The 27711-nt window shown below is 42.0% G+C and overlaps 1 protein-coding gene across 3 annotated transcripts; it reads left to right on the top strand.

Moving 5' to 3' along the window:
• Window positions 1-8657: 8657 nt before the first annotated feature.
• LOC1279913 (protein borderless) lies at window positions 8658-20516 on the top strand. Of its 3 annotated transcripts, none has more exons than XM_061658361.1 (9): window positions 8658-8904; window positions 9247-9798; window positions 16965-17187; window positions 17247-17531; window positions 17611-17759; window positions 18548-18808; window positions 18883-19318; window positions 19399-19629; window positions 19711-20516. In XM_061658361.1, the coding sequence occupies exons 2-9, from the start codon at window positions 9490-9492 to the stop codon at window positions 19947-19949; spliced, it is 2133 nt and encodes a 710-aa protein (XP_061514345.1). In that variant the 5' UTR covers window positions 8658-8904; window positions 9247-9489; the 3' UTR covers window positions 19950-20516. The 3 variants fall into 3 exon arrangements, with proteins under 3 accessions (XP_061514345.1, XP_061514344.1, XP_061514343.1); XM_061658360.1 differs by having other exon boundaries at window positions 9251-9798; XM_061658359.1 differs by having other exon boundaries at window positions 8681-8763; window positions 9251-9798.
• The last annotated feature ends 7195 nt before the right edge of the window (window positions 20517-27711 follow it).

The following is a 27711-nucleotide window of genomic DNA, read 5'->3' on the forward strand; positions in this document are numbered from 1 at the left end:
GCTTTATTCATGAAGTAGGTGCTTGGTATGGGGGGGGTGAGTTCCCTATTGCAACTAGCGTCCCATCCCCTCGCGTACAGTACCGTCCCCGAAGGTGAAGGACGGCAATGCGGTATCACATTCACAGAGTCGTAACCCGCACACCGGAGCGCAACCGCAACCGATGATGTGTGTAGCGCAAGTAATTGCAATTTAGAGCTGTTTTCTAGAAATTGAATTCAATAATGATAAATTATTCACCGTTACCCCGGATCGGTGCCCGAGTGGTGCTGGTGGTGGTGCATGACGATGCATGGTGATGGTTGGCAGTGGAACGAAGAAAAAAAAGGTGGCAGCACGGCAAAATTGCATTGTTTGTTTAGGTTAGGGCTGTCGCGGTTGTGTTACGTCGGGGGTAGTTAAATTTTCGTGCTCGCTGCAAGGTGTAAATTGAACGATTATGCAATCAGTTGATTGTTTTGTTGAGATTTGTTTCGCACTTTCGTACTCGCGTTACCCGGCAAACATGGAGCCTTCGGTGGTTCTGGGAGTGGGTGTCCGAATTCTGACTGCCGAGTTCGGTATACAATTTACCTAATGAATGATGTTTGATGATGCGTTCGTGATGAGTTGATGCCGCCAATCTAGGCATAAATTTTCGAAAAAAGCGTGTTGAAAATGGCAGTTAACTATTGTTTTTGAACCTAACAATAATTATTCGAAAACTGAGTTTTACAAATTTATACAAAATCAATTGCTATAAACATGCTAACGTGAAGTGTAAGTACAAATGTAAAATACCATTGTATTTTGTAAGTATTTTCTAATCAAACACTGAATGCGATTGCTATACTATTGCTTTGTTCAATGATATAAACAATCTGCATTATTTGATTCAAAATTCAGTGTCTGAATTCGTTTCACTCTACTTATAATTGCATTTCAAACGAGTACGATTATATACTACTAGATATACATTTCTACAAGGTAATAATCTATTTTTACACATCAAATAATTGCAATAGAGTGAAGTCTCTCCAACCTGCAGTCTCTTAAAAAAAAGTAAGTCTTGCCTAAAAAAGTCACCTACGTACTTATTCTTCAAAATAATCTCTGTTAAAAATGATAATTTTTATAAAACATCTGAACAATCGCGAACGTTTTGGATATAATTTTTTGGGCTGAATATTTACCGACATGTTTGAATTTCCAAAGTGCAAGATAAAATGTATTCATTATGTAGCCCTATTTATAATTATTTCACGCGAATGGCAACTCTCCCGCTACTCATCATTTTCTTCCGTACTCATTATCACTTGACGAAACTTACTTTCGTCAAGCTGTCATTTGATATCTAAGCGTCAACAACTTCATTATTACCAAAGTGTATATATCAGGTGGGCTTATGGCGTTCTTTCACACCAATATATCGACCAAAGTCTATATAATACAGAGGTCGAGTCGTCCAGAACATTTGATCAAAAAGCGTGGGAAAGTTTTGACAGCTGGATGAAAAAGCTTCAATAGTTTCATCGTAGCATACATTGAGGTTTTAGTTGTTGTGCATGCAGTGGTCTGAAAGCATTTTCGGCCATTTTTACATCGTTTGTTTGTAATATTGTACTTTAAAAAGTTGACGAATATCAAGAAAAGATAGAATTATAGTGAAATTATCAATTACAACAAGATCAGTGCCCGAAATTACGACGAAATCTTGTGCAGCTCAAGAGGGTCAAAGCTAAGAGGCCAGATTTCTGATTGTGGTCATTTTTAAGTGATGAATTACTGAAAAAACTACTCCATGCCACGTTCATGAGAAAGAAATGTATAGTTAAACTAAGTTTTGAGCACAAAATGCACAATTAGCCCTAAAAAGTGTATGGTTGTTTGGAATCGTTTGTGAACGCTTTTTCATCTAACTGTCAAAAATAATCTTTCAAAATGATGGACCAAAATCGCGCTTATTATATTATATGGACTTTGGTTTGTTCCATAACAAAATCTAGTATGCCTTGAAGTATAAACGAAATCTCGCAGGAATGGTATGTGGTTTTACTCAGGCGTAGCACAAAGAAAGAAGCCAAAACAACTTACGTGGAAGCCAGTTCTTGGATTGAAACGAAGATTTGAAGGCTATAGATTTCAAAAAATAACATTTCCTTCGCCAAATCTGATACATAGGCAACAACTATTGAATCTCTTCTGCCAGCAAGCAAGGAGCAGTGTACCAACCGAACCAAATATGATTTTATACTGAAAGTGAGGAATTTATCAGAGTGCCTGCGCATATATCATTTAGTCCTGTTCAACAGACCACCGATTAATCTCAAGTATCGAGTAAAATTGTGAGAATTTTGGGTAGAGTTAGGAATGAGTCCATAGAAAAATCATCAAATCATCCAGTTTGTTATGGATCTAACTGTCAAACCAAGTTTTCTTCCTATTTTCGTTTTTAGACGTCAAATTGCATTGGATAAGCCCACCTGATATATCAACTCACTTTGATTATTACATTACGATTGTAGATAGAGATATAGGTAATTTCTCAAACTCGATCCTAGAACCACGGTTGCTGCAGTTGCCTGGGTAAAGCTATTGCGTTAAATAATGTATAAAGTGCTCTGTGCATTTTTGTATACACATGGCAAACAAGTTCAAATAAACCAAAGGAAATTATCAGTTGATGTCACTTTCGACTATTAGTTATTTCTTTAAACTCGAGTCAACCGGAAACGATCGAAGTGATTCTCAAAGATTACATTAAAATCGTGAATTGTTTTTTGATGAATTTCGAATATTTGATCATACTGTGCACATGACTGAAAAGGACGCTTTTGGAATTAGTTAATTAACTTGCTTTAAATAGGAAACTGCATCTGCCCATTTCTATTTGATCGAGTCTGACAAAAATGATGGATGCTTTCGAGCTAAAAGTAAGCTAAAAATTTCACCAAAAAATCTCACAGAACATAGCAAACATTTCGATTGTCTGAAGATCGCATAACATTCTTATGATGTGCTTTGAATGTGCTTTCAATGAAATAAATACAACTGTACCCTGAAATTTCAACACATTTCATTTCATTCATGGCTTTGTAGACAAATTAGTTACTGAATCTAAAAAAAAACTCTAACTGAGAGGATATTTGCTAGATGCTTGAACTAAATTAAAATAGTATGTTGACGCTATATTAAAAAATTGAAGAAATCACTGAAAATCGTTTACCTGTTCAAATCAGTCATAAAAGCTAAGCCACAAATTAAGACAGTAACCGTGGTGCATGCCCAACTTGGATTCAATTCTCCTATAGATCGTGCCTGCCATACGTAGGAGTGAATATCCTGGTATGGGTAAATTTATGAGTCATGTATATGCATAGTGCATTACTGCCTTATAGCAGGTCAAGGCCGGCTAAGAAGCTTACACCACGTGGACCTTAGCCTGGAGTATAACTTATTCAATGTACGGATTTATTAATACTTTACCGTGACATAATTTGTTTAAAAAATTCGATGAAAATCCCTTAAAACCGAAAATTACTCCAAAATTTCCCAGAACTGTCAAATGACTTAGTTTAACATTAAACCGATCTATTCTATAAACATCTGATTACCTGTTTGAAGTTTTCAGATACATTTAATCCACTTCACAACAGTGCTGAATGAGGTGAAAAGTACCGTCCGTTCCGTAAAACGTGCACAAAACTGGCAAAGGCAACAGCAGCTTACCAGTAAGGCCAATGCTTTTGGTGGCACAACAACGTCTCCGCCGTACATCTTTGCCCGAAAATCCGCTTTTGATTGGATTTCTGCTCAATTTTCTGCTGCTCTCCCCCCATTTAACAGGGATTAGAATATTGAATCCGATCAAAAGCGGTGAAGTGAAAAGCAAATGGGCAAACAAAAAAAAAACGACCAACAAAAAAAAAAAGGAAGCAAAACAAACCGTGGTACGAATCGCAATCGAAATTGAATTGCTTTTACAGAGAAAACGGAAAATCACTCCAAACCGATTATAGCTTGCTAAACTGACAAAGTCAGTGAGTGTGTGAGCGGTGTCCGTCCGCACCGGTGGATTCTCGGTTTCTTGGTCATTTACATAAGGTTCCTTTGCTGCCACGGGATAAGGAAGCGGGAAGAGGATGGACAGGCGCGTGATGGTGAACGCGTTCCGCCACTTCGTCGAGCACATTCCGCCGAGCAACAGCCGTGCCGTGATTACGCTTACGCTGACAGAACTTTCTTCATCATAGTTATTTACATGCAAATTATTGATTGTTTAAATGCAAATTTTGCACAAAACTACCACTGGAGGGGGTGGAGGAGAGGGTCGATGGACCCCAGGGATAATGTGAGGGAGAAGAAGAATATAAGTAGAAGGGCGGCTGGAGGCATTTTTCATGCGCACCATTGTGCTTTACCGTCGGTTTTCGGATTCGGTTATCATCTTTTTTTTCCTCGCCCCAAACAACCGTGGATTAGGAGTTTTATGCCTTTCAATTACGATGAGTATGAGTTTGAAAAGGGGAAGAAGGAGAGCTGATGCCTGCCCGAGCTTGGTGCAACATTTGAAAAGGGTTTGAAAAGGGGCAGTGTGCCGTTCTAAATGCAATTTAAAACGCTTCAACAGTAGATTTAAACCATTGCAAAAGGCGTGTTTGCGGTTGGGTGCTGCTGGAGGAACTCGTCTAGCCGTGGTTGCATAATAAGATCTCACAGCAGGGCAGCACCTCTTTCTCTCTCGATCAGTCGCACACGGCCAATGTGTCTCAGACAGCTTCGCTTCGTTGCCCATTGGCACGTGTGGCACCCAGGGCAGAATAGGGCAGGAAATCGGTGTCTGGTGTTGAGCTGGAATTGAAAATTGTTCCAAAATAAAAGCCAACTAGAGGCCGCGGAGTGCGGGGGAGAAGGTGGTTGCTAAAGTTGCTAAATAGTTCCCTCTAAAACGATGACACCACAGCACCACCTTCCGACCAGGTTCACCCAGAGAAGCACGCCGATGCTCCGTCACGCTCGAACTATCTTAATTGAATAATTTAAATTATGAGTCGTTCGAAGCCACCGAAACCGTACCATAGCCCCATAGATTGGCGCAGTCATTCAACCCCAGCCCGGGCCACCATCACGGGAACGCATGAGCTCCCGGGAAGGGTGGAGAAGCCAAAGACACGCCAGTAATGGACCGGTGGGTGCGTTACGGCTTCCTTACGGTGCGCGACGGGCGAAAGAGTTTAATTAAACAATTTATGTTAATTGAAGGAAAACCGCGCTGATTCGATTCGGGACTTGGGGGAGTCGTTTTTTTTTTTGTTTTTGATTTCGGCTCGGTTTGGTTTGGCGCTGAAGGTGGGCTCAAAAATGCCACAACTTTTGATACGATGCGGGTTAAACTTTCAAACCCTCAGCCCTGGGTTAGACGGTCGAAAGGACAAGAGGGAGAGAGAGAGACTGGGAATGAAAGAGGAGTAGTGTTGTTTCTAATATCATGCCGAAGCGTAAGGGGTATTTCGAAAAGTTTACTTGCTGTGCTGTTAGTTTGCGCTTGATTGAATATTGGGGCAAAATTATCCGTTCCCGGAACGGGAAGAGAGGGAGAACTTTTATTGATCGCTTTTGATCGCACCACAGGGAGGGGGTTGTGCTGCCGGCGATGATTAGATTGGATGATTGATGGTGATTGATGGTATTTTTCCGGAGGCTGAGATTTGGCTCAACAACGATGGTAAGAGGCTACAGTTTAGCTCTTATTACATTGCCGTACGGCATATGCTCCAATTTCCATTTCCATGTCTTGTGTTCTAAATGACATGCAAAAATTTAAATGGATGGAAGTAGTGTCATGATAATTCAAAAACATTTCGGTTTCGTTACCAGTTGTGTACCAGAATAAGTTCTTTTCAGACAGCGCTGTGGAAGTATCGATTATTCATTAGTGTCTTTACGCCATGAGAATGGTTCCGTACAGCTGTGCAGACAATATAACATCTAAGAACAGTGAACAAATGCAAGCTTGGGCTAGAGTTGAGATAACTGCAGTACGTGATAGCTGTACCGACGAGAGCTATAAATTGGAATTAAATCATTTTGAACGTTCTGACCACAATGTGAAACTGCAAAGATGTTGGAAGGTCTCATAGGAAGTCTTCTTACTTCAGGGTTTCCCATCCTCTCTGATACCTATTACCAAATCTCTGTAGCTCTGAAGTTATTCATGAAAGTGTATATGTTTTGCCACAATTTGGCACTGTAATGGGCATCAAATGTATCTAACAAACCAAAACCCACGATGACTGACGTATACATGACAAAAAACTGACCATTATACGACAATTTCAATTAGCTAGAAACATTGTGGCTGAATCATTTCTCTTTAATCATGGATCAAACGACATTTGAATCAATATGTGATTTGACGGCCTGCCACATCGAGGCACAGAGGCTATCACTGAGAGCTTGATTCAGTTAAACTATTTTTATGTCAGCAGTCTTCATGACTTGGATGAGCAATTTTAAATGGAACCACAGCAGTGTGACTACAGCGAGAGAGTTGGAGCTATCGGTCTTGTGCTAAGATGTAATTTGGATATAACTAAATTGAACGATGTTTTCGAAAAGCTTTGCGTTCAGGTTTGACACAATTAAGCAGTAGATTTTTCCATAGAAAATGTAGCTAATGGTGCTATTTTCATAACCACACAGGTTTGAATGAGTGGTAAGCCGTATTATAAGTTCACCATCAGATCCAGATGACCGCGGTTTGTAGAAAACTCTGAATGTAACATGTCCAATACTTAATTCAATACTTATACTCTGTCTCCCAGTTCCAATCTTGGTGTTCTGCGAATATTTTATCTGTTAACGTCAGTAAATGCACTGTTACATCCTTTTCTCGCAGTAAGAACCCTTAAAACACAACAACAAAGCTATGGACGTCACGCTTCCTCGTTCTGAGTTAGTATTAGATTTAGGTGTTCTTTTAGACTCCAATCTTTACCTAGATCAATATGTTGATGCAATTATAACCAAAGTAAACAGGAGTTTAGGTTTTATACTTAGGTCTAACTGTATGTTTCATGATTGCGTATGTCTAAAAGCGTTGTATTGTTGTATTGTCCGTCAGATCATTGAATATGCGTCTGTTGCGTGGACCCAGATTCACATTACTAAAATCGGTAGGATAGAAAAAATAGAGAAAAAAAATCACTCGAATTGTCATTAGGAGGCTATCGAAACTATGTACGGGATCGTACGAAAGTGGCCCAGGGGTTATTCATGTTAAAATTGTTGACTGGGCTCATCTATGCTCCTTACTTGTTGTCCTCGCTAAAGTTTTACGTTCCATGCAGAGTTTTCAGTCCCCGACAAATTTAAGCCATTGACCACCGTTCTCGTCTCTACTGTGCTAACGATCAGTTGCTTAGTATGACTAAAATGATTGCTATAGTGTTGTCGACCTGTTCTTTAGTTTTCCCAAATATTCTAAAATTTTGCGTGAGTTTTGGTGCTCTGCACAAGTATAGGTGTAGGTCTAGGCTTAAGTATTGTCTGTTGGCTACGGAAGCCTGATGCAATCAATGGAGTAAATACAGCATTTACTTCTTCAACTATTTGGCGATTATCAAGACCCACGAGACCTTACGTTCATCGCGGACTTTACATGCAACACGTATAAATATAGCTTTTCTACATCTTTGCTAGCTCTACTCGAGCTTCTAAGTACCTCGCCCTGGTATTGATCTTGATCAAAGCGTGATATTATCGTTTTAATTCTAACGACCATGGTCAACCTATTGATTGGGTTCTAAGCTTCAGATGAGAAGATTCCATTTAGTATACTATCAATGCTCTCCCTATTTTGGGTACTAATGTCCAAGCAAACTTTTGATTCTGTGGAGGGCATATCTGAACTGTGGACTCATGGGACTGTTTGATGAAACCGAGGTCGCAGGTTGTTTGGATACAAAGGCACATGATTTACGAAAACAGACTTGAGCTTCACGAAGAAACGTTTTGCCTGAAAACCAGACACTAAACATGGAGGATCACACCTGTTAGCACAGCAGGTTTATAACAAGGACCAATATCGACGAATGACATTGCCATGTTAAAAACGATAGCTTAAACTCTCGATTAAAGGTGAAAACTAAGTCCAACGGTAGTTTTTACAACATTCTACCGGCTAATTTTACTGCTAAATTCCATCGCATACGTAAACAGTTCGGCAGTTGACAGCGTTTCCGAACCAGCTTATCCTTTTGCACCGCCGGCGGGAGTTTGCAACACACGCCTCCCGCGGCTTGGCAGATTGGTTGTGTAATTGCGTTTTGTTTCATTTGACTGTCCAGCAGCTGTCACATAAGCTGCATCATCGCCTGCCATCCCGCTCGAACCCGTTCTGCACACCCTTGCACACGACGTTCTAGTGCGCTATACACCGGTTACGGCGTTTTTTTGTTGTTGTGTTTCACTCGCACTCACACATCATCGTACGTGCTCAACTGCTGTGCTGTCATGTTATCAAACGAATCAACCCTAAATGCGAACCCGGTTGTCTTCCACACCCCCCCCCCCCCCCCCCCCATCCCCCTCAACCCAACCGACCAGCACAGCGTCATCCGGCTGTTGCGTCGTTCCGTTTTGCGATTTGCGTGAGCCGTGAGCTTTGTCCGAGCTGCGCTGATGCTGGAGCGATCAGTAACGGATTGGACGCGTACGCGATCGTGCGAGTTGTGCGCACGTAACGAGGCGAGCGTACACAGTACACGGGAAGAACTCGATCGCGTAATTGAGTCAATCTGCTAAGTCGCGAGTGCGGGTGAAGCTTTGGCCCAGAACAACGTATAAACACACGAAAGATTTTGTGGAAAGTGGAAGAGTTCTGAGCGTGATCGCTAATCGCTTCTTCAAGCAGAGCATCATACAGTGTGTAGTACTTCTGCTTACATCCATTTTCTTTAAATGAGCATAATCTTCAATAAACAGATCTTTTCCTGTGTGAGGGGTCTATTGTGATGGTGTAACGCACGGAAGTCGCAAAGTTTGCTAGTGAAATTGACGCAATATAGTCGTGCCCGCTCTCGGGGGAGGTGATACTGCATTCTGAAGTGCCTTACAGTTAGTGCGTGAGCTATACTAAGAGGCTGAATTTTGTTGCATTGGAGTAGTGATTGGAATTAAACGCCTCCCGAGTGGAATCAATAATCACATAAAAGCCCTTTCCGATAAATCCTCTTTCTATCTATCTTTCTCTCTCCTTCCTATAAGCCAGTGTGTGTGTGTGAAGTGTTCTAGCTCCCGGAAGCATCGAAGTAACGTCCAAAACCGGGTAGGTGGAACGGGTTGTTCTAAACCCAACAACCGTTTCTGTTTGCAGTAGCTGCTGCTGCTACTGCTGTTGTTGTTGTTGTGGCGTACAGTGGCCGCGTCTAGCCAGCCAGCCGCTGATAACCATCAATTAGGGCTAATGCAAATTACACAGCGACACAGCGACGCAGCGAACCTGGAACAATGATTAATATGCAGCAATTACTGTCCACGGCCACGGCGGTGCGGTGCAGTAGCCGGCGGTCTGCAGTGGGCGTCGGTGGCGCACCGCTACGGCACGGTCCGGCCTCCGGCGGTCGGGTCGCCCACGTGGCCCTGCTGCTAGCGGCGGTGCTGATCGCGGTGTGCGGGTTCGGGTGGACCGAGGGCTACCTGGACGACCGGCAGCCGGTGTATCTGGAGGCGAAGATCGGCTCGTACGTGATACTGGACTGTCCGGTCGATTTCCCGCAGGACGAACCCATCCCGTACGTGCTGCACTGGAACAAGGATGTAAGTAATCCCGGGCGGAGAGAGAGAGCGAAATTTACGATAAAAATTCAATTACGTTCCATGCTTTGGTTTTTTGGGGTGATGCCGGGGAGTGCATAAAGGAACCACACGACCGGTTCTCAGGGAAAAAGTGGGTCGAACATGGACGATTCAATTTGTGTGGTGTAAAACCCATAAACACCATCTCATCGGGCATTGTCCCTGATGATGTCCCTCATCCAATGGCTTAAGAGATGACTGATATTGGCAGTGCAATAACAACATTCAAGAGGGAAGGTACCTAACCCCAAGATGAACAAAGTAATCAAACTGTCGGTGGACAAGAAGACACGCTCCCAGTGCCCGGTGCTCTACCGGATTGTTGTCGTGGAGTCGTGTCTTAAATGCGGCAAATGCATCTCACATCTAGCCTCCCCTGCTTCCCTTTGGAGAGTATCATTTCATTGACCGTAAAGTTTAAGGTCAAATTTATTATTATTTGTTTTACGCAACAGTGTGTGCAGGCGCGAGCGAGCGCGCGCGCGCTTGCTCTTGTTGGCCTCTCGCGCCTGGCGGTTCTATGATCTCTCCGGGTGCATCTATGATCCTCCACCGACTGTGACTGTGTGCTCTTTTCTAGAATGCACGCTTGTTTGTTTGCTGTTTTTTTTTTCTTCATTTTCATTCATGTCTCATGCAACAGGAAGCGCTGCCACAACCGCTGCAGCCCGCGGCTTGCAGTGGCTCGCGTTGACGGTTGACAGGCGGCAAAACGTGACGTGCACGCGAACGCTTTGCAACATGCAATTTGGATTTTACAATCGGTGGAATGGGAAAAGGGAGGGGGGATGGGAATGAATGAAAGCAAAACCGGGAAAGATACACAAACAAAAGGTCGGCCCTTGCTTTCCCTCCTTTCCGTGCCGGCTTTCACCGTTCCGCCCGAGGGCTCTTAATCATATTGGTGATCGTGAAAGCGCGGCGCTGATGGTTTTATGTGCACGCTGCATTTTAGTACACAATCACATACACACACACACACGCGCGTTCCATTGCGTGTCATGGGTGTTGAGAGGGGATGAGATAAAATTTTATGACGTTTTCATTTAGTGGCCACGCCACACCACCCTCAAAGCCACCACCGGGAGCGGATTTTGGATAATCGGTACGGCCCCCCCCTTTTAAGGGTGACACCAGCCACGGGTGGGTTTAATGCTGCCAAAAATGAATTGTTTTATCGGCGGATTATGTGGTACGGGCGCAGCAAATTAAATGCAAACAACCGCAGGAGGGAGGTTTTTTCCCCTCTTTACTATAAAGGCAGCATCGATTTATTTTGTTTTGCAGCCAACGAATGGATACTTTCGGCTCGAAAGCTTATCCGGCAATCATTACTGTTATGTGTACAAGAGATAAAATTGCATTGATCTCGTGGTGTGATAAAAAGAAGGGAATGTTTCAGGCATTTTAGCCTACAGCTATGAATATTTTATGACGGTTTAGGATTACAGCAATATTTTTTAAACATTTGCAACCTATGACATTGTGGAATATTGAAGTGAAATACGGATTTAAAAATATGTCTAACAGGTTTCAGTTGACGAAAATCATTCCACAAAACCTTTACAGCTTGATCATGGGTCACAAATCCAATGCCAATTAATTTGAATCGATGAGCGGTTAAAAGACTTTTTCAAGCTCTTAAATTATCCAAAACGTATAAAAATGTTTTCAATTAAGTCTTTTCAGTCGAAATTTCCTTCAATTTCGTGTGTCACTTTCTGTTAGACTAACCGTTCGGGTGCCGTGATCAGACTGTTAATCCGACAAATAATATCATCAATAACACCATAATAGATAATGATACTCTTCCAAGAAGTCCCATGATGCTTCCCATTATTTGTTAAATCGATCATTGATGTATCATAAAAATAAATGATAAGGCATCACCAATGCTCCAAAGCTATATGGAGATGCATAGATCCCAGCACATTCGAGACAATTCTTATCTGATATTGTGCAAAGCATGTTCTTTATACCCGTTGTTAGACATTTTAATCAAATATTATATTCATTTCACAGAACTGCTTCAATCCAAACTAAGTATTGAATAACATTCATCCATCACAGTGAAATATAAGTTCGAATACCGTACATTTCCTCCATCGGTTTCGGACCGAACAAACCTCAAATTGAATGTTTCCTTTGTCTTTGTGCTCGATTGTGGAGTTTTTAGATGATTGAGAATATTGATCAATAAATGGTGTTGATTTCTTACTCTTGGTTGTAATGAAAAAAAGAAAGCAGGGACTCGTTGGTATGGAACAAATTATTATCATCGGCAAACCTGCTGCGAAACGTAACCAAATATTATTGAAATTCCACAAAGACAGTTACACTTAAAACTGTGCAAAGTTTGAGGGCTAAAGTATTCCAAATAAATTGAAAGACCGAGGTCCAGAGTTCCATTTGAATCACAGTTTAATCACAGCTTAGTGGAATCATTCGCTTAAAACGATCAAATAGTTTACATGGTGGCAGTATCGAACACAAAAAACTGAACCCAAAAGTACGACACCAACAAATTCTAATAAAATCAAATAGTAATATAATAGTGATAAACTTCTTCTTCAATTTGGCGTAACGTCCTACGCGGACAAGCCACACACAGCCGGATAGTCAATCCTTGCTACGGGGAGACGGTCCTTTCTAGGTTTGAGCCCGTGACGGGCATGTTATTGAGTTGTACGAGTTAATGACTGTACACGGGAGCACCAAAATACACCTAATCCCAAAATAATTATAAATAATAAAGCAGCCTTTGTTTCTGATTTTGACACATTTAAAATAGCCAGTACATCGATCACAGTGAAAAATGTAGCATTAATTTAGTTTTTAAAGATTAATTTGGCAAGTATTAACTATTTTGATAATAATCAAACCTAGATTGTACATCCATCTTCTTCTACTGATAATGCATTTAAAGACAGTTCTTCATTTATAATTGATAGACTTTACAGGAAAATAAATCACATGTACAATGAGTGAGTAGATATTGATCTACAATCTAGAATTTGTGGAAGGAATTATTGATTTCATTGTCATGTCCAATATTGAATATACATCGTTCTAGATGTATTTCCGAGGTCTCTATCTCAAGGTACACCTCTTGTCGCACTACTAGAATCAATGATTGATCTTTGATGGATCGATTGTTTGATGTTTGCTGAAGCTTCCTCACTATTGCATAAACAATATTCTAGAATAATCAAGAAATTCCATACATTTGATTCACTGTGCATGCCTGATGTACTATATCAAATACAGAAGCACATTTTTCTACAATATGATGTCCTTAGTTGCGTATCTTCTTGAATTATACACAATTCCCTTGAAGTGACGTGACTACCGTTCTACCATTCTAACCCAAACTATCCCCTCCCACTGAAATCGCATTCGCGCGCAGCAGCTGGACAATCAAGCTAGTGTTTATTTTCACTTGAAATTAACGAGCTTCCGTGCAGCTTATAAACATTTCAGCTCGCTTCAAAATCCGTCCCAATTCGAACGGATCTTCTGGGTTTCCACCGAGTCACGAGGGGTTTTGGCGATGCTCCTTCACTGTTTTCTTGCCATTAATACCAAACAAACAGATGGAAGGAAATAAACAATCGCTGGTACGCAAGTGATTACCCAATTTTCCGACCGCTGTCATGTTCTCTCTCTCTTCTTCTCACCCACGATACGGTCGCGGGTTGAGCGACACAGACACACACACACACACACACACACACACACACACACACACACAGAGTGGCGGCCCAGGAGGCAGTCGTAGCCCGTCGGATCGTAATTAGCAAAAGCGCACGCGAGTCGCATTAATTTGCGCTCAAAACACTGGAAGCAAAAATCAATTCGCGAGCCCAGTTTCGCACAGTTTCGGACAGATTCCGGGAGCCGGTCGCCCCGGCTCCGTCCGGCTTCCGGCTACCGTCGAAGCCGCACGCAAACACAAAGAGCACATCGCAACGGGAGGGAACAAGGAAGAACAGTGTGCAGGAGTGCTGCGACCGAGATGGGAAAGCAGGTTTATGCAAATGCAAATGAGAAATCTTGTGCAAGCGGTTTAGGGTGTGGACCGGACCAGACCATACACGCGGCCAGCCGGACCGCACCGTGCCGGACAGCACAGCCGGTGACGAAAATGGACGGGGCGAATGGATAATAATGGAAGAAATACACACGTACATTGGGGCGGGTACGGGTTCGGTATTGGACCGTACTGTTTGCGCTTGACACTAATTGAAACTGTCACCGAATGTGAGCAAGCGGTGTGGCTTCTGTCACATGGGGTGGGGATAGTTCTTTTTTGTGCTTTGTTTTGCTTTCTGCGATAGTGGAGGGCATTGTGGGCGTTACATTGTTTAAGTTTTATTGCACATTATTATGTTTGGCGCTGTTTTTTTGAGTGTTAAATGACAGTTGTAGTAAGCCGCTTTGAATGCAATTATTTGCTGCTCTCATACAAATGCAGAGCAAAATGGTTTGATGTTTTTGCACCATCCACTAACCGTTAATATTCCAAAATACAGGAGATTGTTGAATATAATATTAAATTATGTTTATTGTTTGTTTTTGCTGAATCTCACTGAATAAAACTTGCAAAAACAACATATTTTTGATTAAAAATGGTAAAATTTCACCTTTTTCTTAGTATTACCATTGTTTGTATAGGAGAATCATTGATTTGCACAAAGTATATTAGGGTTTCTTTCCTGACATGGGGCACGGTCCTGGCATGTCAAACTTGAGAACAAGTTGTGTTTGTTTTCTCAACTCAACGTGTTTCAATTCCCTGATGCAGAACATCCACCTCTCCCAGCGATCGGCAAAGTACGGCTCGCGAGCCGCATGTGGCTCGTTGATTTCTAGATGGTGACTCATCATCCTATTTTATCTTTCATAGAACATTCACACATTCTTTCTCTGGGTTCATCTATTCGATTCTTCACGTGAAACTCTAAGAACACTTTTGTAGAGATTGGCCTTTTTGGTCGAAAAGTCTGCCGACCGCTAACCTATGTATTACTAAAACTCCTATCCCAGTGTAGGTTGTTATGCTAAACGAGCAAGTAGCGAGTGTGTATTATTGGAACATTCACCTATATGTGATGTAGTGAGATTATTTGAAAAAAAAAAACGAAAAACCAGGTACCTCCTCAAAATTGAACGCATTCAGAGCTAAAAGTCCTTCTGCGAATCATCCTTTCGAGAGTGTCAGGAAAGGTTTTGTCAAATTTGGAAATGGTCCGTATTTCAGAGACAAATGAGAGAACTGGTGCTATAAAGGGCGATATAGTACTAGCTTCGTGACAGGTTATTTGTGGTGAACTAGTTGATCAGGGTGTAGAATTCCCGATCGGCAGCCAGCATCTTGGTGCACAACTCAGCATTCATGTTGATGTCGGTGTTGACTTTTGACCCGAGGCAGGTGAAATCTTGGATGACTTCAAAAGTATGTTTTGCCTGTCCGTACATCATCACTACGAAGATGAAAACTCGTTAGTGCCACACATAAATATGGTCTTTGTCTCGTTTATCTTCAATCTGAGGTTCTCTGTCACCTGATTGATCGCTTCGTTAACCTTGGCTACATAGAAGATCCTAAGACCCGTAATGCCAGAAAAGCAAAAGAAACTTTCATTTGGACAGTTATTTAATAAAGCCATAACCATTATTTTAGACAGTCTGCAAATTATTTCAACCGTTATTACCGTACATCGAATGTACTTTTATATTCTGACAAAAACTAAGATATCTTACACCCATAACCTAAATCATCTTGACCATTTCTTCGTCCATCTACAGCAACATTCCCTTTCCGCAAGATTATATTGAGCGATTTTAAAGTGTTGCAATTTTGCCCCTTGCCACACACGATCACCCTCAAAATAAGCTACAATAACCTTGACATCCACTTTTCGGCTCGATCGCGTACCATCCCCCGAAACGCGAACCAGCTCAAACTCGCCCAGCCTGCTAACCGACATGTACGCATATGTTCTCATCAGCTTCTGCCCGCAAAACTGCCACCCGGCCAGCACAAGGGCAAGCGTTTGCAAACGGCTTACGGTCGGCTTAAATGATATTGTCAATAAATTCATTACCATTTCTAAGACAGCATGACCTTAATTCGATAATGAATGGGATGCTGCGGTCGGTACGCCATTTCGCAAACGACTCACGGGTGCAATGCTGAGTCGCTGTGTGTGTGTGTGTGCGTGTACGTATCTGTCTCCTAACATTGGTACGGGTTGGTTTTGCCAATTTAACCGGGATGAACACCATCGGCCGGTCTCGTAGTACAGTCGTCAACTCGTACGACTTAACAACATGCCCGTCATGGATTCAATCCCCAAACAGACCGTGCCGCCATACGTAGGATTGACTATCCTGCTATGGTGGGGAATCAATTAGTCACTGAAAGCCAAGCCCACAAGTGGGTACAGGCAGGCCTTGACCGACATCGGTTGTTGAGCCAGCAGAGAAGAGAGAAGAAGAACACCATCGTTTAACGGCGCGCTCTGGCGTGGCCGCGGGTGCGTGTTTTGCCGACCGTCGGCGGGCCGGAACCGTTCCATTTCTGTTGTTCGCTGGCAATGGCAATTATCATTTCATTGGTGTCAGCGATGAAACGATGCCCCCGGTGGGACCGGGGTGAAACGTGACAGCAGGATAAGAACAGATGACTATCTTAACACCCAAGTTTGCTGTTTTAGCGAAGCCGCGGCAGGGAGGAGATCAACCGACCCGTGGACAGGGCGGGCATTGCGTGCGACATTCGCTCGCGGAAGATTAGGTTCGGGCAGGGTGGGATTCGTTCGTTTCAGCATGTTCTCATGCCATTTTTCGGTGCGAAAGTTCAAATCGGCATTAATCATAATTCGTTGTTGGATTGGACCGCTTGAACGCGGCCTCAGTTTGATTGCTTTGTAAGACATTCTTGTTAACGGCTTTCGGTGCGATTGTTCTGCTCTGACACTTCAATTAGCAATTTGGCGTTGTTATGATTGCAAATGAATGTTTACACAAGTCAGAGAGGAGTAGTTGGTATTAGAGTTAAACTCATAAACGATTTCTTAAAACAAATTAAAGAAACATAAATACATTAATTTCTCCTTCTACAGAACAAACCTGTCTTTACTCTATACGATGGCGTGCTGAACGCTTACGAAACCTTCATCGGACGTGTGACGCTCCTCAACAACGACATACTCTACGGCAAAGCGTCACTCAATCTGACCTCGATACGCGAAAGCGACAACGGCTGGTACGAGTGCAAAGTGATCTTCCCGAACCGTGTCCCGAACAAGCGCAACAATGGCACCTGGTTTCACATTTCCGTGCTTGGTAAGTAATACTACATTGAACGATATCGAATTTACATTAATTTTTCATCTCCGACACAGGCGGAACACTGTTACGCATTCCACCCGTCAACCAGACCGTACTGGAAGGCGATCCAGCCTTTTTCCACTGCGTCGTCCAGAATCCGGAAACGATGTTCGTCGAGTGGTACAAGGACAATGTGTCGCTGCTGGAGTACTACGATCTGGCCCATCGTTCAATGATGGGTCCGGACGGTAGTCTCACGATCAACCCAACGCAGATGAGCGATCTTGGGTTCTTTACCTGCGAGGTGCGCAACTCTGCCAATGATACCCAGTCAGCTAGTGCCTACTTGAACGTACAGTGTGAGTAGTAGAAATAGTAGTCTTTGTGCGACTATTGCTCACTGAATTAACCCATCTTTTACCGTCTTAATATCTTTAGATAAGGCAAAGGTAGTGTACGCACCGAAAGAGGTTTACATTCCGTTTGGTGAGTCGGCCGTGCTGAACTGTCACTTCCGGTCGAATCCACCGTTGAAGAATTTGCGCTGGGAAAAGGACGGGTTCCTGTTCGATCCGTACAATGTGCAGGTAAGGTTTGAGGTATTATAATTTGAACACAAGTGGTCATGGTATATGGTTTATAGCTCTATCAGACTTTGAAACAAAGGGTTCAGTTGACCACAGCTTAACAACACGCCATTAAATGCTACATGGTGTGAAATGATGTATTGACCACTGGGTTAGTCACGATCTATTAATGGCTTTATGTGAATTGTGCATCCTTTAAATCGCGCTGACCAACATACGATGGATAAAGATTTAAATGTATTGGTTCTTGACACAACCCTTTCTCTTCAAAGTCGTCATAGTCATCGCAGTAATGGATCCCACTATTTCCTTATCACAGCTATGAATATAGCTGAACTTCTAAATGCGGGAAAATAATAACTTTAAGAAATGTAAACATTTTGAAGTAGATTCTTTAGGTCTCTGCTGCACTTTCATTATCTAAAGATGGAATTCTCCATATTAGGTGAACATTGAAGTGAATAACGAGCATACATCTTACAAATCGCGTTTGAAATCCCATTTCCAGTGTCAATGCATTCTTCTTTGTCTTCACTAAAAGTGTTAAATACATTATTTCTGGTAGTTTAGTTTGAATATTGGACGTGTTCAACTCTATCATAAAAAAGCTATTATGTACGGCAACCGAATTCAACCATATAATTGCATCATTTAATTGATTGTGCTATACTTCAAAAAGCCAACATTTTCTGCTCATGAATCATAACGCTCAGACATTTAGGAACTTTTCGGGGGAAAAGTTGAGTTAAAATAAAGTTCTGTAATCCCTTTCCATTACTACTTTGCAGGGTGTATTCTACAACCGCAATGGAAGCCTCCAGTTTGACAAAGTGGACGACTCACACGCCGGCCGGTATTCCTGCACACCGTACAACGATCTCGGCACCGATGGACCCTCACCAATCATCAACGTAATCGTGCAAAGGCCACCGTTTTTCACCATCAAACCGAAGCTCGTGTACGTAACCAAGATGGGCGGTACGGTCCAGATGCACTGTGATGCACGGGATCGCGACGGTTATCACATTCCGCAGATAACGTGGATAAAGGTAGGATGCAGAGAAGAATGTAAAAACAATGTCAGAAACTTACCTTGATTGCTGTGTTTGGTTGTGCCGTTTAGAAAGATGGTAGCCTTCTGCCGTACGGTCGATTCTCCGTAAACGGAGGCAACATTACGATCGAGGACATCGTTGAGTCCGATCGGGGAATCTACGGTTGTCAGGCAACGAACGAGGCGGCCACCGTCACAGCCGATGCAGAGATTATGATTGAAAACGTGTCACCGCGAGCACCGTACAATCTGACCGGCAACAGTACGGACACCTCGATCACGATCCGCTGGGCGCCGGGCTATATTCGCCAGTACCTGGAGTACATCATCTGGTACCGGTTAGCGGAAGCGCCCGAGTGGCGAACACTCAAGGTAAATGATAAGCATGTCCTGGAGGCAACGATCACCAACTTGCAGCCAGCGCGTGAGTACGAGTTCATGGTGCTATGTCAGGACAACTACGGTGATGGAATGTTTAGCAAAGCGTTCCGTTACTTTACCAAACGTGAGTATCTCAAAAGGCGCATTCGTTTGAAAATATCTTTTTCAACAAACTTGTTGTGATATTTGCTTTGCTCCTTACAGCGACTGAGTTTGAGCAACCGGAAAATGGACTGCAAGATGCACTGCTCCAGTTCAGCCAGATCGGATCGCCGAGAAACTTTTACGTGCGCAAAGAGCAGGACAACTTTGTGGCCCGCTGGGAACCGCCGGAGCTCGGGCTGGATCAGCTTCGCTTCTACATTCTGCGCTGGTGGATCGAACCACAGCACAAGCTGCACGGTAGTGCAGAAACATCCGAGACGCACTATATACGTAAGTGACTAACTTAGTTCACCTCGTACCTCGTGCACTTTAATTGGCTCATCAAACGCCCGCATTGTTTTTTGTTCACAGTTGAGCAGCTCGATGAAGATGAGATGTACACGATCCAGGTGTTTGCCCTATCGACCACCAACTACACCAGTGGCAGCAATGAGTACGAGCTGTACGTCTACCCTTACCGGCGTGTCAAGGTGATGACGGTCAGTGGCGTTCTGATACTGCTGTTCTGTCTCGCCGTCATCAGCACGTTGCTCTACATGAAGCGGAAACGAATTCGGCAGCTGCGTGAAGCGGAAAATATGAAAATATAAGCCATAGAAACGACCCAACCCGTTACATACATCCTTTGAAAAGAACCAAAACACTTACTCGTCAACTCTTTCACACATATACACACACAGACATCCCCACCATACAGCCGCATGTTAAGTCAATGTCAATGTCGTCCAGGGATTCGCCATGCTCAGATACGTCTCCATGGCCATGTGACCGTTGTAGTCCTTTTTTCGATACTGACCTGCCGAAAGTTCCAGCTGCCCCGTTTCGGAAGTAGTGTGTAGTGTTCGTTTGTAGTAGATATTATCGTTTTAGCTTAGCGGAATATAATACGATAGGAAAATACGAAACAAAACTGTATGAAGCACCAGGAGAGCATATATTAATAAAAGTGTTAATCGTTGAACGTTGAGAAACTGCGTGTGTTGCTGCCAGCGGAAAGCTAAGTTGATGCATTGGATGCAAAGTAGTTGAAATCATACTCAAAAAAAAAGAGGAGACAGGTGCTATTGGGAAGCAGTAGAACGATGTTGTTTATCTTTAGTGCGAAACAATGAGATCTTGTCATTAACTAATAATAAACAAATTAAACATAAGAAAAAGGATTGCCCGTTGTGTTTTTCTTTTTTTTTCTCAGGTTTTTTCACAGGTTGTTGAAGGAAATAAAGTGCGTCGAGCAAGAATCTTATTTCAAATAGACTACGACATACTTTATATCACCGTCTGAATTAAGGTACTCTTTTTTCAAAAGATTAATTGTTCTTATTCATGCTTAATTCACAACGAAATTACTGGAAATGTTGGACACAAACAAGTCAATTTGAATATGTTTTTGAATAAGGGTTTCATACGATTTATTGGTTGGTTCCCATCAATTTTTGGTGGGTTCCCATATTTTTGTTTGGTGCGTTCCCACAATTTTTGGCCGTTTCCCACAATTTTTTGGTCCAATTGTATTGATATCCAATCGGAAAATACCAATAAATTATGAGAACGAAACAAAAATCTACGGGTTACGATCCATAAAATTGTGGGAACGCACCAAACAATCAAGGGAACTGACCAATAAAACGAGGAAACCCTGTATGTTCCTGTGAACTATCTTGCTTGACTACATTGTCTAGCAATAATCAGAAAGCGTTAAGTAAGCTTCAACAGTGAAGGACGAAAACCCACCTGAGCCGGAAGTTTACTCACATTTTACCAGAAGTATACCAATTATATCCAATAACAAAACTTAATGCGGCTTTGTTGGGTAATATTTAATCAAATATAAAGTTTCCTAAAACTTCTTATACTTCAAAAAACATCAATAACAACTACTTTACTAATATCAGTGAAATCCTACTAAAAGACAAGAAAATTCTAATTATTCTACTAACTACTTGAACACCGATTACCCTTTACCGAAGCCTCTGTAATTCCCGGAACCTAATAAATCCGCTTTCGAGGCGAGGGTCCTTGGGAACTTGCGCCACTGGTTTGTACGCCGGAACGGTTTTCTAAGCCAAATATGTGTTTGATCTTGCTTTATGGCATGAGAACAAAGCGTGATAGCACGCTTTGATGTAAGGCACCATCCTTCCTATGGCACAGGAATAATTAATTAAACGCGCAAGAGGCAAGGATTCGCTAGTACAAAATAGAGGACATTTCAATAGGAGATTAGAGCATTGTAGTAGTAATCAGAGCTCGAATAAAACAATGATAAGATACACAATTGTTCCAACCTTTGGGATAATTTCAATAATAAAAAATCAGCTTCCTTCTTGTACCGAGTCCGTGTAAATAATCTATCATACAGGCCACTCCGGTCTATCATCAGCTCATGTCCCCCCTCCCTGGGGAGTGCGTTCATCACGAGCAAAGAATGAATATTAGCTACCCATAATGGGGCTGACTTTAGAACAAAAAATAAATAAAAGCTTTACGTTACATGGTTCTAAAGGAAATACGAGCGATGCTACCGTACACAGGACCCCATTGGAGAATTTTAATCAATTATTCAAACCCGGCAAATAAACGACCGGTATTTCGAGCCCTGTGTGAGTGTGAGTGTGTGCTTATTCCTGCTGTGGGGCCCCCTGTAACCGAAACCATTCTCATACAGCATCATCCACAGGCGGCAAGCGACGACGACGACGACGTACGTGTACGCTCCACAATGCTCCTGAGACTGCCAATGATGGCAAAGAGGAGGCCAATGATGTTGCTGATGCTGATGATGATGATGATGATGATGCTTATGTTAATGCAGTGTAGCACAATGAAACAGAGCAAAATAAACTAATGGTAGCAAAATTGAGTTCACAATGTTCGTGGAACGCTTCCTGTAAGAAGACGGTGGAGTGTAATATGCCCCGCACAAGCATGACACAAAAGGGCTTGGAAAGAGCTTTCGGGAAAAGCTTCGACCTGAACATCGCCACATGACGGGCATTGATAATTTATAACCGAGGTTATACTGTTAACAGCACAATACTGCTAGCCACTTTACGGTGAAGCTGATTGGGAAGTGGGAAAATGGGGAGTGATTGTAATGGAAGAAATTGAACGGGCGAACATGGCCGATGTTTCAACAGGCGTCATATAGGATAAGGATGTGGGGAATGAATTTGACAAAAAACATGTTACATTTTTACCCTTAATTTTGTTAAAATAGTAACGTTATCATAAAGGCAGCACCTATCATTTTTACATCCAAATGTTCAATTCTACCTTTATCAAATGTCCCTTTTTTCACAACCTCTCGTTGATGAAAATTATGATCTTCTTTGTCCTCGTGCGCCGAGCCTACCACCTACCCCTAGTGCATTTCTCTGTCCTTTCGCTACGCGCAACACCAGGATCAACTTTCGACGAACTCATGTAATATCACACCCTGCTGCAGCCCAGCCTCGAACGGAGCTTTTCAAAACAGCTGGCAGCACCCGGCAAGAGACAATGCCGCGTGCCAATGGTGGGGTGAAAGCATGCATGCATCACCGTGTATTGTTTGTCATTGGTCTCACTTTTCACATTGCACAGCAGGGTGCAGAAGCGCGTTGTATGACTGCCAAATGCGATGACGACGTAAAGGCTCACGACTGTGGGCCGCTTGGTTAGCGTTATGAGTGATTGTGAGTTCGTGTAATGCTCTGCTTTTACCTGTATGTGTATTTTTTGTTCTTGCTTTTCCGTACTCGTCAATGTAATTTATTCCATCCGAGCGACCGTGAGGTGGAACCCGGGAGTGCATAAACAAAGGGCAATACACGTGGCAGTGCTTACACGAACGACATGCTTTGGCAGGAGTTGTGAGAAACATCCTGTAGTTGTGACGTTATTTCTACATTCCCGGGCTGCTTTATAATGAGCAATCAGTACGATTGAAATGGAATGTTGGTACGGGTGTGTGTGTGTGTGCTTTGTGAAGCGATTCTGTGTATGCTGTAATACAATGAACGTTTGCGTAATGAGGTGTTGCTCTATCATGCGTCTATGCTTTGTCTCGGTATTGTCGTAGCAACCATGGTTGATACAGCTAGATTAAATTGTAATTACAATTTTGCATGTACAAATAATAGTAACAACACCATAAGAGAGTATAGAAATCAAAGCAAGGTCATTTATATGAAAACCAACAATATTTTGATGTAAATGTGGCATGGCAAGTTGAGCACAAGCATTTCATTACCATAATTTAATAGCATTAACTAACTCACTTGCTAACACTAATTTCATTGAGTAGATCAGTATGTTAATAGAAAAGACAATCGTTTTTTTTTATGTTTTCATGTAGTAAAAAACAAAAGTTGCTCTATACAGCAAAAAATGGAAATTCAAGTTCCTAAGAGTTGAAAACTATCCCAAAACTAGATTTTGGTGATGATCAAAATACATCCTTTTGTAAAACTTTATATGCAAACATCATATTCTTGATTCAAGAGCCTCAAATTATCATATCAGTTTTCCAATATCATTAAGCGCAAAATCATTTTTAAAAAAAAAGAAGAAGAAGAAGAAGAAGAAGAAGAAGAAGAAGAAGAAGAAGAAGAAGAAGAAGAAGAAGAAGAAGAAGAAGAAGAAGAAGAAGAAGAAGATAAAGAAGACATACGTTTCAATATTAACTCTTCTATGATTGAACTTATTAAGATTAAGAACTTAATTACTTGTTATTAAGAACTTTTCATTATATCTAGTCTGATAAAAATGTTTCTAGTACCGATAATCACATTGAGTTGACGATTAGCAAGCTGGAGGAAAAATAAACTTTCCAACGGTTTTTCTGAAAGGATTCTTTTGCCTCTTTTCGGTTTAAAAACAACTTTTGTAAAAAAACATCCATTCAAATAGTACTGTACTGTTTGAATTTATTTTGCAAAATGTTTGAGATGTTTTTCTGTATGTCTATGCTCCTAAACAAAACTAAATTTATCCGTTAAAATGAATATACCCCAGTTCATACCGCTTCTGTTTAAAAATTGATAATCGTTTTTTTCTTTCTTCCACGACAATGAGTTTTGATAACAAAAGTTATACCAAAGGAACAAACTAGTTGATGCACTTTTATAATAGTTGCTAACCAGTTAAGGAAAAGCTTTCCATTGAATGACTAAAGTCGCGCACAAAACTTGACTTTCGGTCCGCCAATGGCTTCATTACCATTACAAAGGCTGAGCCACAGCACGGCACGGGATGCAAACCGGATGGCGACTGTTTGCTACGATTGCCATTTGTACCGGGGCTAGCCGGACTGAAGTCGTACAGCATCCTGAAAACACCAAACGCATCCTTCCACGTGTGTTGGCAAGGAGGGGCGGGTGGGCAGACATGGGGGGGGGGGGGTAAGCAACAACTTCGAGACGGTCCAAAGTTTCATCCACGTAGGCCGCGCTAACGCTGCAGCGAGCAGGAAGGAGCCCGTCTAGCCCGCGCGTATTATTGTTCACACACAGCACACAAACACAGCTACAGTCATACAGTGCGCGCACAAAAAGTTACTCGTGCATTATGAAGTTTAGGGGTTGCGCGCGAGAGCCCGAAGCAAACGGAATAAGTTTGCTCGCGCTAAGAATGTGCAAAAATGATCATGAAGCGAGGGGGGGGGGGCAGAAAAGAACACAATATGAGAAAACAAGTTACAAAGTACGGCGAGAGCAGCAACCCGGAAGTGCGGAAAAGCGGAAAAAGAACGGGCGGCGGAATGGGCAAAGTGAATCAAACGACCCAAACGCTCGGGTTTGGGTAGAGAAGGACGCGGGGGAAAAAAACGCCCCCGTGGGCGGCTGCTGATAACACGGGGTAAGCGAATTTCGGTCCGAACGCTACACAGCACAGCCGCGCGAAGCACACAAGGAACTTACTTCCCGCATTCGCATTCGAACAATAAATTCGCGTATGGAGCGCTTCATGCATGCCCGGACGGAAGGATGGCAACAGGCGGGATAAAGAAGAAACAGCCACTTCCTGCAGAACTCTTTTGCCGGTGTGTGTGTGTGTGTGTGTGTGTGTGTGTGTGTGTGTGTGTGTGTTTGTGCGAGCTTCATGAAAGGGTGGGAAAGTACAGTGAAAATCCACCAACCTTGATACAGTTGCTCGCTTTCCAGCTCCTCCCTTGTATGTCTCTCTTACTCCAAACAGTACAAACCGACACGGCACAGGCTAACAAGTTGAACCGGGGCCCAAAAGTGAGCCAGTGGCTGAGTTTTATAGGTAAAATTTTGACAGAAAGGTTGGGGAAGGGTATAAGAGCATAGCCAAAAGGGTGCATAAAAGGATGAAATAAAATAAAGCACCTTTTCCTCACGACCTCATCCCCCAAACCGTCCCAGTTTTGTTGGTTTGTTTTGTTGGTCCTCACTTCCTCGACAGAGCGCACGACCAGGCAAAAGAATGTTAGAAGAACAATGAGGGCAATAATACACAAAAAAAGTATACACATCATAGCAGGCGCCCGAACGGTTGGCCCGTTACTAGGCTGAAAGCAGGGAGGCTGGAGCTTGCTTTCGCTCCACAAATTCAAACACACACGTACACAGTGAGAAAGCGAGAGAGGAACCTTGTTGCCATGTGAAGAATATTTAGATTCGCATTGTTACCCTCGCATGCAGCTGGTGGTGGGCGGCGGATGTTGCCAGCTTTTCGGTGCAATTTTCGCCCGATTCTGTTTGCCTGCTTGCAATTTGTTGTTAGTAAAGAAAAAATGTTTCCATGTGCAACTTTGTGCTGTTGCAACTGTTTTTTTTTGTTTTGGTTGGTGGTTTTTTGTTGTTTTCGTTTATTCTTTTGGGGAGAGGAAACGCATCATTTTGCATTTATTGAGCTGTCAAATAAAATGTACAATTTATAAATACATCCAAAAAAGTTTGGAAAACATGTCGTGAATGAAGCAATTGAACTTCATTTGTTCGGAGAGGTTGGACCATTTTTGTGGATTTGTTAAAAATTATATGGTGAAAAGCGTGCCTTTCTCGCAATTGAATTTACAATAATCAAAAAACACTTTTTTTGATAAAACACAAAATAAATGTACCATACAGGGTTTCCCACGATTTACTGGTCAGTTCCCACGATTTTTTGGTGTGTTCCCATGATTTTTTGATCGTATCCCATAGATTTTTGGTTCGTTCCCCTAATTTATTGGTATTTTCCGTTTGGATATCAACACAATTGGACCAAAAAATTCTGGGAAACGGCCAAAAAATCGTGGGAACGCACCAAAAAAATATGGGAACCCACCAAAAATTGATGGGAACCAACTGATAAATCGTGGAAAACCCTTTAAAGTGATACTATATAAAAATTAAAATAATTAAAAAATCATAAACACCGAACTCTAGTTACATAAATTTGCAACGTTTACTTCATCTGCAATGCATACAGTGGCGGTCACCTAAAGTCGGACATCATATTTTTATCTTTTATCTGACTTTGTGGCAACCTAGACAGTTCTCTAGACCACATAACGGAAAAATTTCTTCACACGTCTTTGAAGACACACTTTAGCTATGTCCCTACAAAAAAATCAGACCGATATCTGTTAGAATTTTAGAACATCATTCACAAATGTGATAAAAGGTATGACATTTCATGGCAAAATGACCACGTAGCATGCCAATCTTGACCAATATGGATCTTAAACTCTTTAATATCAGTATTTAAAGATCCATCGACTACTTTGGCTGGCCAGATATGTATTACATAACCTAAACCATGCGCTCTACAACCCGGATTAATCAATTTAAATGTAAGTGTAATTTTGAAGAAAGTTTTATTGTTATTCACAATATTGTAGATGTTTCAGAAATGAGGTTATAGAGACAGTTTTGTCAGCTTGTCTATATAATACCTTAATTAATATAAGTAAAAGACGAGAAACAAATGAATATTAAGGAAATATTTGCATTCAACCATATTAAAAAGTCTTCAAAAGTTTCCGTTTTTGCGGTTGGTTGATACAAAAAATAATGATTGACATACTACGTGGTCATTTTGCTATGAAATGAAGACTTTAGGTGATCGCCACTGTACATGCAATAGCTTTATTTATTATTGCCTAACAAACGGGGTTCCTTGGTACAGTCGTCAACTCGAATGACTCAATATCATACCCGTCATGTGTTCAAGGATTGACTGACTATTATCCGGCTGCGTGATAATGAATTAAGTCTCGAAAACCTGGGCTGGCATGTCCGCATATGAAGTTTACGCCAAATAGAAGAAGAAGAAGAATAACAAAAACCACATGAATCATTAAACAATGCATAAACATTTAAAGCATTTTTACAAAAAGCGAATGAGGCCAATTGGCTCAAA

This window comes from Anopheles gambiae, chromosome 3 (assembly GCF_943734735.2).
Source record: "Anopheles gambiae chromosome 3, idAnoGambNW_F1_1, whole genome shotgun sequence".
In the NCBI taxonomy this organism is placed as follows: domain Eukaryota; kingdom Metazoa; phylum Arthropoda; class Insecta; order Diptera; family Culicidae; genus Anopheles; species Anopheles gambiae.